General features: G+C 34.7%; 1 protein-coding gene across 10 annotated transcripts in view; it reads left to right on the top strand.

Moving 5' to 3' along the window:
- The first annotated feature begins 4,559 nt into the window (after positions 1-4,559).
- The window catches only part of POSTN (periostin), a 37,459-nt gene continuing 24,624 nt past the window's right edge, over positions 4,560-17,394 (top strand). For 9 of the 10 annotated variants that reach the window (XM_042793339.1, XM_032982896.2, XM_032982898.2 and 6 more), the window contains exons 1-6: positions 4,572-4,718; positions 6,248-6,346; positions 13,040-13,104; positions 14,322-14,479; positions 15,112-15,276; positions 16,111-16,257. In XM_042793339.1, coding sequence (XP_042649273.1) covers positions 4,597-4,718; positions 6,248-6,346; positions 13,040-13,104; positions 14,322-14,479; positions 15,112-15,276; positions 16,111-16,257 — 756 coding nt within the window. In that variant the 5' untranslated portion in view covers positions 4,572-4,596. Of the gene's footprint in view, positions 4,719-6,247; positions 6,347-13,039; positions 13,105-14,321; positions 14,480-15,111; positions 15,277-16,110; positions 16,258-17,394 lie in introns of all 10 variants that reach the window. The other variant, XM_032982891.2, reaches the window with a different exon arrangement.

Raw genomic sequence — 17,394 nt, 5'->3', positions numbered from 1 at the left:
TGATAGGTAAGTGTCAAAAGGAAAGAAGTAGTTGAGATCAGCAAATATTTGCCAGGCAGTGATCTTGCCTTCAGTCACACCAAGCTTGATTTTATTCCTTTAAAAACTTTCTCTTAAGTTATTATTATCACTATCATTAATCACCATCACTATCACTATTATTATTATTGCTATTATTATTGTTATATATTATTAGGTATTTATAGCTCTGGATTTCTGTGTATAGATGTAAACATCAAGCCATTTACCCTCTACTCAATGTTTAAAACCCCCACATATTATATGAGTTTGTGTGGAAACCAGGCTGCATACGGTCTAAGCACTGCTGGGTCCTTCACTACACCAGGGGAACTCCCTTCTCATGGTATTTTGTGTCGGTAACCAGGCTTACCATGCTCTGCGGTTTTTGGGTTTTTGTTTTTTTTTTTTTTTTTGAAGTATCTGGTCCAAATCCCCATCAGGTACAAATTCTTACTGAATTAAACTGTTTACGCTTTACATCTTTATCTGCAGTGATTCTCTGTTAGATATTCTCAAGGAAACAGAAGATTTTCTACATGTTTTTTTCATGCTTTACTTGATGGGGTTCACAAGTGGTGCTGCAGTAAACCACCAGGTGTTAAATATTTTTTTTGCTGACTGCAGCTCCCTTACAACAATCCTGTAAGGCATATATGCAGAAAAACCACATGCCCTGACTGTGACTGGCATGGAACTCTTTTACAACTAAACCATTTACTTCTAAGGTGTATCACCTTGCACTTACAAACATTAAATTTCTTATACTCCTGTTAGCATCAACCTATTAGTTTGTCCAAAACAACAACGGGTTTCTTGGGTTCTTCTAGTACATATCAATGTCATTGCTAAAAACAAACTGAAGGTTACTCCAGATACAAATTGCTAATCTAAATGAAGTTAATGACACAAGTCCCAGATTTTCTGAATCAAGGTTTCCAAGGAAAACTAAGGATCAAGCAACAGCTGCAGTATAGAGGGAGTCTCTCTTTTAACCTTAAAAGTTTTTTGCCCATTTGCTCTTTCCACTGAGACCACATACACTCACACAACAGAAATGTAAGCACATAAACTAGTTATAAAATAAAGAAGCAGAATATGTATAAGAGATGACACACATTGTAAGTGATCTGAAATATCTGCAGGTTTTAACTGGGAATAGAGTATTTGAAGAATCTTTAATTTCTTTCCATTCTTATTTGCTAAATTTCTGCACATCATCAGTAGAATTACCTACAAGTGACTAGTAGATACTTCTGTTACTTCAATTTGATGTAAAGACACTTATTCAAACCCCTAAATATTTCAGTGCAAGGAGTCTTACATCATATAATTAGACTAATCTTCTTTAGAAAAAATAAAACAAACTGCTTTATCATAAAATAAATTCTTAGTGTAAACACAATGCAGCTTTGAAAAGACTACTTTTACAGAGTTTTCTCCACTAGAGGTCTCTAGAGAAATACAAGAAACAATTCAGAATAACAGATACCTTTAGAATTTTCTTTCTGACACTATTTACTTTTTGTGGAAGATGAAAATCAGCACTTGTTCTATACTTGTACCATGTATTTCTTTGGAAATGCTTCTTCTGCTGTGGATAAGAAAAATATCTGTTATTACAATAATAATTCACAGCCATTAGGTGTTTTATTGCATTTTATAATTAGCTCTTCAATATTTATAATTAGAATTTCAACATCACATTCCTTAGGAAGTGTAATATTGCACAAAGTATTTAGCCAAAGGGAGAAAAAACTTAAGGTGGCTACTTGGTGGCATAGATGCCTTGCTAAATAAAGAACAAATTAAAATAAATAAAGTAGCAATGAGCACAAGTGAATAAAGTACTGATTAATCAGAACAGTATTTTAGTTGGCAAATTAGAAAATTATTACTCTGGTGTGTTGTTCAGCATGCCATTATATCACAGGCAAAACAGAACCTGGCTTCATTATTTGTTTTTATATCCAGGCTAATGAATCATAAATTTGTGCAATTTCTATTGGGACGATAATTTTTCAAAAACTAATTTCCAGTTAAAGATGAGCTTTATCAATTTTAGGATCTGTGTATTTTTACACCACTCACCAGAACAACTCATTCAATGATTTAGCGATTTTTCAGAAAGTCAAGCTTATGAACATTTTTTTCTTCATGCTATTTTATTTCAGTGAGCTTTGTCTGCACTGACTATTTTTTACTAACATTTTCCTCATCAAATATGATGATGTCACCAGGGTTGCTATAAGATTTAATGTTGATAATCATTTCATTTTGTTAATTAAGATGGCTTTATATCTGCATATTTCTTCATCACTACTTTCTGTGCTGTCCTATTACCTCTGTCACCATGTTTGATATTAATTTTGACATATAACAATCACTCAGATCTTTTCTTCTATACCTCTGTAGTGGAAAGGGGAATTTTATAACATTAATTACAGAAGTGGGAAGCTGAATGGGCTTAGGATCATTATTTACTGCCATTATATCCTGCTCCTATCACAATCAAAGACAGGTGGAAACAGAGAAGAGTAAGGTATTATTAATAAGAACTACCAGTTTAAGAATTATAGCCTACTGTACTCTATGCAGAGAACAAATGGGGTTCTCTGTGATTTGAGAGTGGGTCACTAGTAAGAAAGCTGGAAAAATGTGGAAATAAAAATACTTGCCCTGCCCAGATTGCTCCTTTAATTGTCATGGATAGCTCTTTAAACAACAGGACCTCAGCAACAACATTAATTTCTACTAATTTTTTGATGCTATGTGGTAAGTGTGGAAGAGAAGAACATGAGCTATGCTAGGAGTTGAGAGACTCAGGAGGGAAGCACAGAAGACAGGTTACTGGGATAGTTTTGAGACTTTCTGAAGTTTGTCGAGTTACTTTAATAAAAATATTTTCTATTTTTTTTTATATCTGTAGATTGAGAACTGCAAAGTGCAATCAGCCGAGGCCAATTAGCAGCTTGAAATATCATAGCTAGACATTTAAGAATTTAGAAGTGATATTTCTCACTGTATCTCTTGCTGCAAAGACCAGAAATAGATAAAAAACTCTGAGAGTAGTAGGAGCTCATCAGTGACATTCTCCTAAAACTTGAAATACTGTATCACAGAGGTGACCCATCACCTCCATCAGCTGCTCTGATGGTGATAGTTTCAGGCATGGTGTTTTACTGAGTTCACACACAGTGAGTCTAGAGATGCTGATACTTCCATGAGCTATCTTGAGTCATTTGCAGGTAGGATGAGTGCAGGTTGCAGTAGAGAAGTCCACTGACCATTTAACCAAATGCCGCTGCTCTTAACCTAAGAAACCTTGAAGAGCTATGGTTATGTAGGACATGACCTTAATCATAAAATATAGTCTATATACCTAGTTACAATCTCTACCTATGGTGGTATATAGGAAATAGTCATTGTGTCTGCCTCCTCCATTTCTGTTTGTTCTATAGTGAGAGGCTGGTCCCAGTGTGTCAGTCCAATACTGCATCCATTGCCAGATATTCACATCATTACTCTCTCCGGTTTTGAGGAAGAAACTACAGCAAAGTACTGGCATTAGAACTCACCTTAATTTCATAAAGGTCTGAAATGACCGATAGGCTATACCCTGAAATTAGATTCATTTGCAAACACTTCTAAATAAATGGCAGATTTTTTCCTTGACATAAAAATTCCTGGATTATAGTCCGAGTGCAAACTGTTCCTGGAGCCTTAAACCTGCCACTTCCCTGGAGGCTTGAACCTGTCACTTCACCCTTCTGCCTCAGTTCCCTCATTTACAGCTCAGTGTTACATTTTCCATTTATTTCACAAGAGAGTCCCAAGGACTGTCTAATAAGTATAGAAAAGTATATATTAAAGTTTTCAGATACTCAGTGATTTTTATATGATTACATAAAGCTCTGAATAAAAGCATTATGTAATAGCAACTGTTATTATTATAATTAAAATTAACATTTAATCAAATACTGCATTTGATTGTGTAACTAATTCATAATTAGAATGTGTGTTAATACAGCTTTTTTTTCTCAAGACAAAATGCTATTCCAGGTTATTGACAACAGTATTGTTTGGAAATTTCATTAACTTCACTAGTCAAACAGCTCATAGCTGATAACTGTGAGGACATGGAAAACAAAGGAAACCAGTGCAGTTCTTAGGAGAACAAACAATATCTTCCTCTGGGTTTCAGCAAAACCACACGCAACAATCATGATCTCTGGATGCTTTAGTGCTATAAATATCAGATCATACTCATAGAAGTCTCAACTTCTCAAACTTTCTCTTCTGTTGTGTCAGCTGAATGAAATGTTAAGCCTTCTGTAATAAGGAAGAAATTAGTCAATTGGGGATTAAAAAAATGGTTTATATGGTTAACGTATGGAACTAATTTAGGTTACAGAAGCTGGCAGTGAAAGCTGCTGTTCTAAGGAGGGTGGTACGAAGTTTCAGGTTGATCCTGTGGTTCCCTCCCACCACCTTCCAACATGTATATAAATTGTCAGTTCTCCAGACCCTTTGCCAGTTCTCTCTCCTAGACTTGCCAGAAGCAACAGAGGACTAAAGATGAAGATCTTTTTCTTATTCGCCTTTTCAGGTTTTTTGTTGTCTGCTTTTGAACAAGCAGCTGCTTCTGCTCACTATGACAAGATTTTAACTCATAGTCGAATAAGGGCACGCGACCAAGGGTAAGTAACTAGGTTTTATTTCTATTTTAAAAGGGAGCTTGTTAATATTTATTCTCCCCTTTCTTGTCGCATTACATTAAGTGTGATTTTCCACTATGAATTCTTACTATCATTCGAGTAGAACTTTCCTTCTCAATTAATTTTACAAGAATTTTTCCTAAATAAAAAATTTTCCAGGGAGTTTCAAAAGGAGACGGAATAATGTTAAACTTAATAAAATGAGGAAAAATCTAAAATGACCACTTCTCAATGGATAAAACAGGCATTTTAGAATCACTGAAGTTAATTATAGTTCACAATTAATATATTGGGATATCAGATATGTTTAATATATGTTTTCAAATGTTTGAATAGAGTTGGCACCTATGACACAGTATTTGCTCACTTTATTCCATCCTGATGAAAACCATGAACTCCATTTAAATGCTTTCTAACATGGGAATATGTACTGCAAGCCCTTTGTAAAACTTCCATTCACACTAGAGCAATGCAGCAAGCTGCTCAGCAGGGTACCCAAAAGACAATGCTTAAAAGCAAGGCTGCTCAGAGATGTAGAAATAATTTGAACAGCTGGTGTCAAGGAGGCACATGTGTCTAAAGATATTTTCCTTCAGTCTTTTTAAGTAAAAAACATTTTGTGAATAAGAATTGTTTACCATCCTATCTTCCTTTTGTTAAATTCCCTCTGCCTGCTACACACACACACACACACACACACACACTGAGATTTTTCAAACAAAAAAGTTCCCTGGCTTCCCACTGATGTAAAATGTATGTTCTAACGTTTGAATTGATTAGTTTTTTTAATTGTAGAAGTATAAAAATTAGTGACAAAATGCCGTTGCTCTATGGAATTTGCCCTTAAGAAATTCCTCTTCTGTACACTACCATGCTAAGGAAAAAATATTCATCATTTGAAGTCTGTGACTCCTTTTATTTACATGACAATTTACCCTTTGGTCCCCAGTAATTCCGAGAATGTTTGCTTAGGTGTCTGCGGTACTCCAAACAGTTGGTAATAAAAATAGCTGATTGATATACAGAAGACAGGGTTTCCTTCTATATAAAGAACAAGGCACTTTTTCTTCCTCATCTCCCCATGACCTTCAGCTGCACAGATGTGTACAAGACAAAAACTTTAATGAAAAGAGCCTGATGGCATTCATAACGTGGTCTCTGGTGGCTGGTAATTAATTCACTTTGCAGGCGGAAGGGAGAAATACAAGACATGTTGAGACTTAACTAGGCACAGCTGGCGATCACTGCCCATCAGAGACAGAGGGTCAAACCAGAACTGAGGGGAATCTTCCATCCCTGCCGGGAGGGTGGCCTTGCCAAGGAACCCAGCTGGGCAGTCCCAGGATCATGCACTGTGGCTGCTTGAAAACACACCTGCCCTGGGAACTCTAGCCAGATGTTCATTTCTTACTCTCGCTCAACAGAAACAGTATTTGCTGCTATTTTATATAAAAGTTTTCCAAAGATGTACAGAAACTTATTTTTAAAATTTCTCTCACTCCCACCTATAGTCCAAATGTCTGTGCCCTTCAGCAAGTTATGGGAACAAAAAAGAAATACTTCAGCACCTGCAGAAACTGGTACCAGGGAGCCATTTGTGGAAAGAAAGCGTACGTATGCTCTGTTTCAAAACTATTTCTCTTTCATTGAGAAAATACAATGTACAATTAGAAAACTATCATTTTGTCAGAGAAAAACTGTTTCAAATGCAGACACAGGTAGAATTCCGTTCATAATTTTACAATGATACAGCTTCTCTTTAGCTGCTTCTAAAACCACCTGAATAACTGATCCAGTAACTGTTGCCAAAAAAATAATCACAAAAGGAGTGGAAAGTCTGAAAATTACAGCATAGTATATAATATTTTTTAAATTTAAGAGGTTTCAAAATATTAGTTTCAGCAATACTTCTCTGAGTTAAGTATTCATAGCTTTATCTTAAACACAGAGATAGGAGGTTAAGTGACCTATCCCAAAAAACAGAGGAACAAAATAGGCCAGTTGTGAAAAAAACTCAACACTACCCATCAGAGCTGTGTGCTCAGACCATACCTCTCCACAAGAAAAAAAAAATATCAAAATGTGGTTCTGGATACAGATTAAATCTGGGTGAGTTTGGCATTCTTTTGGAATCTGTGTGTATATTTCAATTGTCATTTCTCACAACGCAAGCAATTGTTTTCTCTGTGACAAAATGTCTAAGTCACTGCTGCTTTATCAGCCATAATGCAGCTTCAGAGTGTGAATACATACAAAACTCCCAGTCTTGAAATTTGTCTGCCTCACTTGTATTACCATTGTTTACCCAACACAATAAACTAATGCTTTTCTCATGTACCACATTTTCTCTTGCTCTTATACAATTACTTGGATAAATTTTTCAGCAGTTGTCACAGGAAATAGTTATTTTTATTTTCCCATTATTCTCTTACAGGGTCCAAATAGGTCTGAGGTAATGTTTTCAGAAAGGCTTGAGTGAACAGGGAGTCCAGGTTTCAACTGCAACTCTGTCTTAGGGTATTAGGATTCTCTCAGTGAAAGCCTATAAAACTCTTCCAAATGCCCAAGTAATATTTAAGCACACAACTCGAATAGTTACTGAGAGATTGCATGTCGTAAGACATAAAAATGTTAAGTTATATTGGTATCTGGTGCAAATTATGCGTTTGAGGAACTTAACTCCATTTAAAGTAAGATCTGTATTTAAAACTTTCCTAATGAACATCAACCACTGTTTTAGATGTCATTGTAATGTGGAATAGATATTTTTTATTTCTGTGACAAAAGCTTCCTTATCAGAGGTTAATATGGAAGAAAAATGTCCACAGTGGTAGCAGCATAAGCCAGTAGAAGATGACTCCCTTTGTAAAGAAACTTTAAATTCTCTTGAAAATGTTTTTCCAATCAACAGTAATTCACTAAATGGACTAGAAAGGAGAGCTTGAACAAGAAATGACTAATAATTTGAGATTAGTCATATTTTTATTCTCCTGATTGTCAAAGTAATGAGTAAATAGGATCCACATTTTCCAGTCCATTCTTCAAGCTTTAAAAAGTGTTTCTAAATGTAGAAACAATGATAAATTGAAGAAAAAAATAATAGATATATTTGACTTTAAACAATTTCACATAGCTCACATTGAATCCAAGTGAGCTTTTACAAACAGAATACTTTTAAGTTCAACTACAAGACTTTGTAAACTTGTATGAAATCAAGTCAGTGGTTCTTTACAGAAAGTCAAAGAATTCTGTTCAAAGAATTCTATGCTGACAAAAAGTTAGATGCAGTTGCAATCTGGGTTTGTTCCAGGGAATGGGGGGGAGCACAAAAAATCATGTAGTGTGCATGTATCACTAGCAGTGCTAATATGGCTACAGTCTCTCATGCTCCCTCCAGTCCATTGACAAATATGACAATTCATAATTAAAAAGTATTCCTTTCCTATTTATTTTTTTATTTTTCTTCAAATCCATCTTTACATTTTGTTTAGTTTTTTTTTAAATTAAAAAAAAAAAAAAAATAACTGGTTCAGCTGTCCTGGCTGACAAACAATTGTATTAATTGTTCTTCTTGAGCATGATCCTTATACTTACTTATATAAAACTGCTTAAGACTTTGAAATTATTATTTATGTGAGGAAAATGCCTCCAGTAATGGTTTTCACACTGTTAAAATGTAAATCAGATAGTAGTCAGGCAAGGACTTGAAATGGGCTTGAGTTGTGGTTTCTACTTCTGCTGTTGCATGTCAGAGGCTTTGCATTTTTTGAGATTCCTGAAAGATGCTACCTGTCATAACACAGTGTTGGAAAGGATCTGTAGGAAAAAGACAGAGGGAAGATGTAGTAGGAGGAAGTTTTCTTCCATTTTATTTCTGAGAAAGTGTTCTCAGTGCTCTGACAGCATACCATAAATTAATGGAGCTGAGTTACACTTCTGATACAACGAGACATTGATTCTAACACACAGTCTTGCCTTTCAAGCACTGCCATGGCTTTGACGTCTCAACTCTAAAGTCAGTCTAGACATGAAGAATGATAACATAACCCCACCAGAACCAAGGGGAAGACCTGATTTTCATGGGCCAACCTGTGACCCTAAGTTTTCTGCTATTGTGAACTTTATTAGTTACTAAATACTTATTTAAGGAGGTGGAAGAAAGTAACATCAGTAAGTTAGAGGGGGTGTAGCACAAATCGTAATGAACATCCTACCAAGACAAGAAATCTGATTATTCTAAATCTCCAGAAGGTTCTTTGGAATGTAGTTGACTGTCTGGAGTCATAAACAGTCTCTCGTTTTGATTTTGTCTTTATTTTTATAAGCAAATCCGGACATCTTAAAACTATTTTTTTTTATACAGATTGCAGATTTGTGTGCATTTGATGATGGTAACAATGATCAATTTCCATTCAGACTAGATTCTGTGTCATCATTTGCCCTACCTCTACCTTTAGTTTTTTCAGGACCTATAGGATTACAGTTTTTATCAGAATCTTTCCTTCTCCTCCAGGTGGCATTATAATATTGACTTCCTTTTTCCTTCAGTGTACATGCTGCAAGTCCTCCAAAATACTTCACCTTCTGAGTAAAGTCTGCCATACCACTGACTTCTTTGGCACTACAGAGTTGGGTTTTTTTCCCACTGCAGACACATTAGGAAGAAGGGTATTTCCTGAAAATAACTTAGACTGAAACTTGGATATTCTCAAAGTCAATTTTGGAAAACAACCTACTACTGTGGTTTTATTCCTAGATAGATGTCATGTCTTCCCATGAGAGAAAGTCTGTTCTCAGCACAGATCTGTCAGGGAATCAATTATTTTGAGTAAAATGAGTTATGCAGTGATAAATACCTTCCTGTGTCAGGAAAATAGTTTGAAATAATAGGCAGTCTGGACTCATTGAACTGAAGTCAGGTAGTGACTTTCTTCTCTTCGCTGAGTAGAATTTAGAGAAATGTAAGCTGTAAAACATTTTACAGAGCCCTTGTAAGGCCCTCAGCAAGAAGCTTGCTACAGTCAAACAGAGGAAGACATTGAGCAGTGGGCCTAGGTAGATTTGGGCATGAGACTCTATACAAAAATATGACCTGCCTTCTCCTTCTTCTTTTCACACTCCTACTATTGTACAAGCATTCAAAGGACAAGGCTAGAGGGGAAAAACAGTGTATACGAAAGTAAGTTAAAACATATAACTCCTGAGGATTTTTTGTGGCTGTAATAGAGGATCTGGTATAACAGTCTTAGCTGTTAATGGGAGTTTTACATTCTGTGTACTTAAAACAGAAATGTAGACATGACTAACGAGGTTACTATAATAAGAATGTTAAACTAAAAGACAATGTCTCTTCTCATGTTAATATCTCCATGTTAACAAGTCCTCCCTAACTTGCATATATGATCTATAAAATGATAATTTAACAATGTTTTTATTTTTCACAATTTCTATCCACTGCTGTAAATTTCCAATTGGGATGCAACTTAAAGATCTGCCAAAATCCAAGTCTATTTGACCAGAAGTCATTCCACTGTTTCTCTGTAATATTTGTTCTCCATGCCAGCAAGGAGTAGAAACAGATGAGTCACAGAGCTGATCTGAATAAACTGAAAACTGGGTCTGTCAGCCAAAAATAACAAGGATGTAAGGTAGTGTTTCTCTGCCCCTTTTTCCTTTGGAATATACTCCTATGGATGAGGTCAGAATAACTTTGTGCTAAAAAAAATCCAACAACCAACCAACCAAAAATACCCACCTCAAAACATAAAAAAAAAGAAAAACCACAAAAAACTTCCCCAAACTCAAGAATATATCATTGCTTGTTATCTGAGTAACTGCTTTCTTCACTTGGGCACCATCTTATGTTGAACTAGTAGGGACATACAGGTGAGGATAACTTATGTGTGAGATGGTACTTCTACTGTATACTGGTGTCTATACACCAGTGGTGCTGAGGAACTGCATCTTGCAGTTTTATTTGGTTCTCACCTTATCATGGGATCCTCCATACAAACACCTTTTCTCTCATTCCATCTTTCTCACTACATTTTGAATACAGCTGATACATGGATCTTCTAATTGCAGTGAACTGTAAGGGAACATGAGTACTGTAAGTAGGAACTTACAGTAACCCCCGATTACTGAAAAAAAAGCCCTGCCTGTACATAATAAGTTACATGGTAAAAAAGGCACTGATCTTGCAATGCTTGGCTGAAAAAGCATCTTCTTTCTTAACTATGTTCTCCAGCCAATTTTCTGCCTTTCATTAATTGTGTCATTGTTGGATATAGTAAGAAGACTAAACTTGCCATGTCTTAATCTATGCTTATAACAGCTTCCTTTTTCCTTTTCCCAAAAGCTAATTAAGACTGCAATCTTTCAAAACTGTTCATGGGGTGAGGGGGGAGAGATATTTTCTATTCCATGGAACAAAAAAGTATTTTCTCATGACAAAGCAGTTCACACAGTTGGGAGAACATTCTGACTCTTGTTCTGCTACAGAGTTTTCTTTAATCAGATTTTTTTTTTTTAAATTAGCTTCTGACAAGGTTTCAACAAGGAGGAAGACTATAAAGTTAATTTTCTTATTAGTTAGAAAATCTGTAGACTAAACTGTATGCTATTCTTTAATTCCCAATAAATAGTCATTCAGTGAATTGCTTTAAAGGAAGAGATATATTAAAAAGAACTATACAAATACTTTCAATATCTGGCTTCTCAGATGAAAAGATGCACATGGCAGAATATGCTGTCCGTGTATATGTATATGAGGGAATGGAGACAAAATATTTTAATAGCACAGAGAAATTAATGACTATGTGATTTTTAAAAAAACTCTAATCTTCACCAGCTCTATCAGATTGCTGTCAATTATGGAATTATAATCCTCACTTTTAAAAGCATGACTTGTAATGCTATTGTTCGTACAATCTACTTTAATTTTTTAATCTCTTCAAGTAGTTCGGATGTTGAAAGTCTTAAGTCCAAATTTTCATTTGAATGAGCTCTTCATTTTAATGTGTTTGTGGTCAACATTTTGTCATCTTTATGAAAAATAACAGAAGTGTACTCAGCTGCCACCAAAGAGTCAGCAAATTAAAAGCTGGAATGTAGTGGTAAAGACTCAGCAAAAACTTTCAAGGAATTAGTGTTCAGAACTCTAGCATTGCAAACATCAGCCACATCTATAAAAATAAATTTATTATGTAAAACCGTGATGGCAATGTTTCCTAGTCATTCACAGTGTATCATAATTCGAAAAGTAATATCTGTAGTCTAATGTCTTAAAGTTTATGTTTTAGACTTTGGTAAGGTTGTATAATTTGCTGTCATTCCCTCTCCCAAGGAGCCAAAATCAACTCTGATAACTTCAGTGAACTCTCACTTTTATGTAAGAGAGGAGAATTTGTCAAGAAGATCTATGGTAGAGCTTTTATTTCTCTCATATTAATTAAGAAGACAGTGTATATTATAAGACCATCAATGCTAAATTAAGTGTCACAGTATAGAATTATCAGTTAGCCTTGGTTTTCTCTTATGTATAGCTTACATGCATTCATGAATGATAAAATTTTGTTGACCTCATTATATAACAGTTCCTGGTATTGTTAAATTCAATATATGCTGTGATGACATACTCTTTTATCTCTGCTTGTGGTTTCTTGTAGTCTGTTTTATATCCTCATTACATTTACCACTGAACTTTTCGCTTGTGTCCATCCATCCAGTCTTTAGTGACTTCCTTCTCTATAACCTGCTTTATGTCTGTTCTTATTTTTTTTTCATTCTCATTCTTGAGCCTCTTTAGAGTCTTCCTTAAAAAATTGAGACTCTGCCATCTCACTTTCTATCACCATATAATCCACAGGACCTTCTCTTAAGTATTCATTTAGTTCCTATATCCAGTATGTAGGTGACCTCATGTAGTTTTGTCATTTTAATTTCTCTTCAGTTTTTTTTTTTTTTTTTTTCTTTTTCCTTTACAACCCTGCTGCCACCAGTTTCACTCAATGTCCTCACATTCTTTATTTTTTCCTTTCTTCAATCCAACCTAGTCTTTTCAAAATAGACCTGTTACATTTTTATTCAGCTGCTGCTCTAGTCACATCATGCATTTAGTAAAATACAACCAATTTGTAGTCTATATATAAAAGGTTGAGTGATAAAAAAGAGATGAAGATCTGGACAGTGTGTACTTAGCAATGAAAAATGAACAATAAAAAGATTAAAAAATAGACTCAGCTAAAATTATTATACACTTGTCCTGTATATTATTTAATTGTGCTTTTGTCTATAATCCACAGAACTGTCTTATATGAGTGCTGTCCTGGCTATATGAAGATGGATGGTATGAGAGGATGTCCTGCAGGTACAAGCTCATTTTCATATGGATGAGTCAGTATATCAGAAACATTATAACACTTTCACAGGTGGTCATCTTGAGAAATGATTGCTTCTTTATAAGAATTGCTGTCTGAGAATACATAGCTTGATTTGCATACAGCCAACACACTTAAATATCAGCCAGCACTGAATTTGATCATGCAGTTTAAGTTGAATTTCCCAGCTCCTTCCAGCTGCTGGATTGGAGAGGACTAACAGTGTCTTCTGTTTCCAAAGCTACCAAAGAAGAGCTTTTATTCCTATTCCTATCACCCCCCAGAATAACCTGAAGCATACCAGTGGGGTCAGAAACCCAGGACATGAGGTGCAGCGTTATTCCTTTTCCTGAGAAGACTTGAATCTTATTTACTAAAGTAGTGTTGTAGGCTTTAAATAAACTAAGAAGGAGTGAAAACAGACAGGAATTCTTGATTTCTCCTATTTGTGCTATTCTGTTTTGCATAAATAAAATCCATTGCAGCAGAGTAATCTGAGAAGGAATATATTCCATAACTTTAGATCCCTATATCTGAATAAATCGCTTTACATTCAATAATAAAGATAGGCATATCTAAGACAGAATTCAGTTTGTTTAGATGAATTAATCTCACTTTAGATGTTTACATTAAGGTGAGGTCAGCCACACTCTAGAATTATCTGTTCCTCTCCATGGAAAAAAAAAGAGCCAAGAACAACTAGCTCACATGCAGATGCCTCACTTCTAGACACCTAGAATTAGGAGAGATGAATCCTGTTCTCATGTAGCAGTGTTAATCACACACAGGAAGAAGAGCCAAAGGCCTCATAAGAAGAATTCTGGTCTACCACGACCAAATGAGACCCCTTCCATTGAAATTTTTATTATTATAGATGGAATTTACTCCTGTCTTCAGTGGATAGCTTCTCATTTCAGACTGAGTTGGTACAACAAGACAACTCTTCTAAAGAAAACTTTAAAATAGTCAGTTTTGTTTGATCTAATTCTTCATTAAGCAAACCAAAAAAACTGAATAACAAGCAGATGTGTTTGTATGGATTTTGAGTGTGTTGACAGTGGAATTTTGATCCAAGCACATTGTTTTAATATTGATTTAAACAGTTTCAGAAAGGCAATATTATTGTCCAACCAAAAGAAACAAAGTAGGTTTGATTGTGAGAAACTGGATGACTGAATGGTTTACAGTATTCTTATGTTTATTTCAGTCGCTCCTATTGATCATGTATATGGTACGCTTGGTATTGTGGGAGCTACCTCCACACAGCAGTATTCTGACATATCAAAGCTGAGAGAAGAGATTGAGGGACGAGGATCATTCACTTTTTTTGCACCAAACAATGAAGCCTGGGAACAATTAAATGCAGTAAGTGCGTATGTGTGCGTGCATGTCTTAAAGTGTGTTTCTCTTTCAGCTAATGCTGTTTTAGATGCGACCGCTAATAAGGTAGACTAGAAACAATATTGATATTTTAGGTATGAGAGGACATTACACAAGTTATAATAAAATAATTTGCATGCTTAACATGCATTGCTGAAGCTAAAAATCTGAATATATTTTCAGGAGTACTAAGCAACTATAAGTGTTTCTTATTTAAGCACTTGCATGACAAATATTAATATTGTTAGTGTTATTAGCATAGTTTTGGGGAAACTGACAGGAATTCCATCAATTGTATGAAATAAAGTATAACTGTACTGTGTCAGTGATTCAGGTGTCTTTCTTTTAGTAATGCTTTTAGTTAAATAAATACCGAATCTAAGCTCCTCAATGACTTGTCTGTGATGAGACCTCTTGTCTTCCATTTGTGAACATAACAGACTAAGGCATCAGTTAAGTAGATCCAGATTGATAGGTATCAAAATCATGTTACCCAACAGAAAATATCCATTATTGAATATATTGAAAGCATATGTTAAGGTAAACTAATATGCAGATCTTTCTGACTGGAATAATGTTTTGAAGCTTCTAATTAATTAAATTCCTTTCTTCTTCAGGAAATTCATAGGAATTTGGTTGACAATGTAAATATTGAACTGTATAATGCTCTTCACCACCACATGGTAAACAAACGCATGTTGACAAAAGATCTTAAGAATGGCATGACTCTGGTGTCTATGTATAATGACCAGAAATTGCTTATTAACCATTATCCTAATGGGGTAAGTCTATTCTCTTTTTTTTTTTTTTCCTACTACAGTTATTCAGTTATAGCTATTACTCTGTCCTTTATTTCCTTCTATAGCTAAGAAAATAGGTTATAGAAAATTCAACATCTAGGCAGTCAGTTGCCACTGACAAAAATGAATTTTCTCTTAAAGAAATTTTGTTTGCTGTGTAATTAATCACTAAGAGAGAATTAATGAATGTGTGCTGTTTACTGTTTAGAAGTTAAGGTTCAAATAAGAATGAACTTTCTTCCTAAAAGACAAAGACTTTTGTGGCCAAAATATATGATTGTAATAAATCTGAGAGCAAAATCTACTATTAATCTTCATATGTTTACAAAATAATCTTAAATTGAATCTTTTATTTGAATTAGCGTGCACGGTAGAAGCATTTAAGATTGTAGGGGACACACATCTATTACTGGGCCAGAAAAAAAATAATTTTTATAAATGTTATAAATCTACTGGTTAAGTTACTTATCTTTGTTGCTTTAAATGCATCAAAATGTTGGACTACAGATTACACCAGTAAAGATCCATACAATCACCACATTAACCAGAAATGGAAAACAAATCTGAATAATTACAACAAAAAATAAAACATGAATATGAAATCAATGTAGCCTGTATAAATCTGCTGCTAGCTTTCCAGAAGCTTGCAGCCTTTCAAATCCTACAAGGTTTTACTTAAAATTTAAAATAAAAACTGGAAGAATAACAGTGAATTCTTAATGTACAGTCCATATGTTGCCAATCTGTAAGGATCAGATACCAAGTATATGATCAAATTAATGTTTAATCTTCTACTGCTTGATTCTTCATATATAGGTTGTTACTGTTAATTGTGCCAGGATCATCCACGGCAACCAGATTGCTACCAATGGTGTTGTTCATGTCATTGATCGTGTCCTGACTGCTGTTGGAAATACCATTCAAGATTTTATTGAAGTTGAAGATGATCTTTCATCTCTTAGAGTAAGTGGACAAAAATAAAAGGACTTCTCTGGTCTTTTAGTTTTTTTTTTTTTTTTTTTTCTTTTATATTTATGTATGATACCTGGAATTAAGAAGAGTTAGTTCAGTAAGAGACATAAATCAATTAAATTTAGAACTCCAGCTAATATTGCAAATCTAGCTATATAAAAAGGCAACGTATATTTTACATAAGGAGTCTTCTTCTGTTATTTTGTGGATCAAATAAGACCACATCAACAGGACACAATGTTGCCCTGTATGTAAAAAATTGTGTCTTCTCATCAAGCACTGAGGTAATGAAACCCGTAAGCATAAGTTACAGTGTCTGGTGCTAGATAAATAATTCAGAAATGTACAATAGAAAATGCTAAAAAAACAGAACCTAACTCAGCGAGTTTTAGAACACAGTAGATACATGCAGGAAGGATTTTTCTTGTAGAGAGGAAGCAGGTCTTTTTCTGTCCATGTTTCTAATTTTTCCTTCTTCTAGAAGATGTGCCTGCTTAATCTAATGGGATTTCATGCTGCACATGTCTAAAAAAATATGCCATGGTTTTACAAATAACAATTGTCCTTTTCCCTTCTCCATCTCCTCAATAAATACAGAAAAATCTTTTAAATGGGGAAGCACAAAGGTGGAAAAGATCCTCTGAATAAGTTAAATTCAGTCCATGACTGCTATAGTCAACCACATCATTTAATCTCTTTAAAAAATTGAATATAAACCCCAACTCTTTCTAGTCCCCAGTTGAAAAAGAAGCCCCCTAGTTCATTATTTTCCTGAGCATTCTTTCTTGCATCTCTTCTATCTGGGCTTAACTTTTCTAAACTCTAAGCAGATATTTTCATCTAATCCTAGATAAGGTCTTATCTATTTCCCTTATATTAACTTGCATACCTCCCTAACTCTGAAAAAAAAGCTGGTTTCCAGGGTACATGCTAACATCATGCTAGGTTTTGGTTTTTTTTTTTTTTTAGTTCCATGCAATTGGACTCTGCCTTTCTGACTTTTCAAAGGATAAAGTCTGTGTTTATAGCACACATACCTGATAATTCCTGTGTGCATGCCTCTGCACTTCATACTGCTTTAATGACTTTGGCTCCAAAAGTAAATGTGCTAATGAAACCATTAAACAA

Source organism: Tyto alba, unplaced genomic scaffold (assembly GCF_018691265.1).
Source record: "Tyto alba isolate M040663 unplaced genomic scaffold, T.alba_DEE_v4.0 Super-Scaffold_2, whole genome shotgun sequence".
NCBI lineage: Eukaryota > Metazoa > Chordata > Aves > Strigiformes > Tytonidae > Tyto > Tyto alba.
Note: the sequence above shows the minus strand (reverse complement) of the source record. Positions and strands in the feature narration are given on the sequence as shown.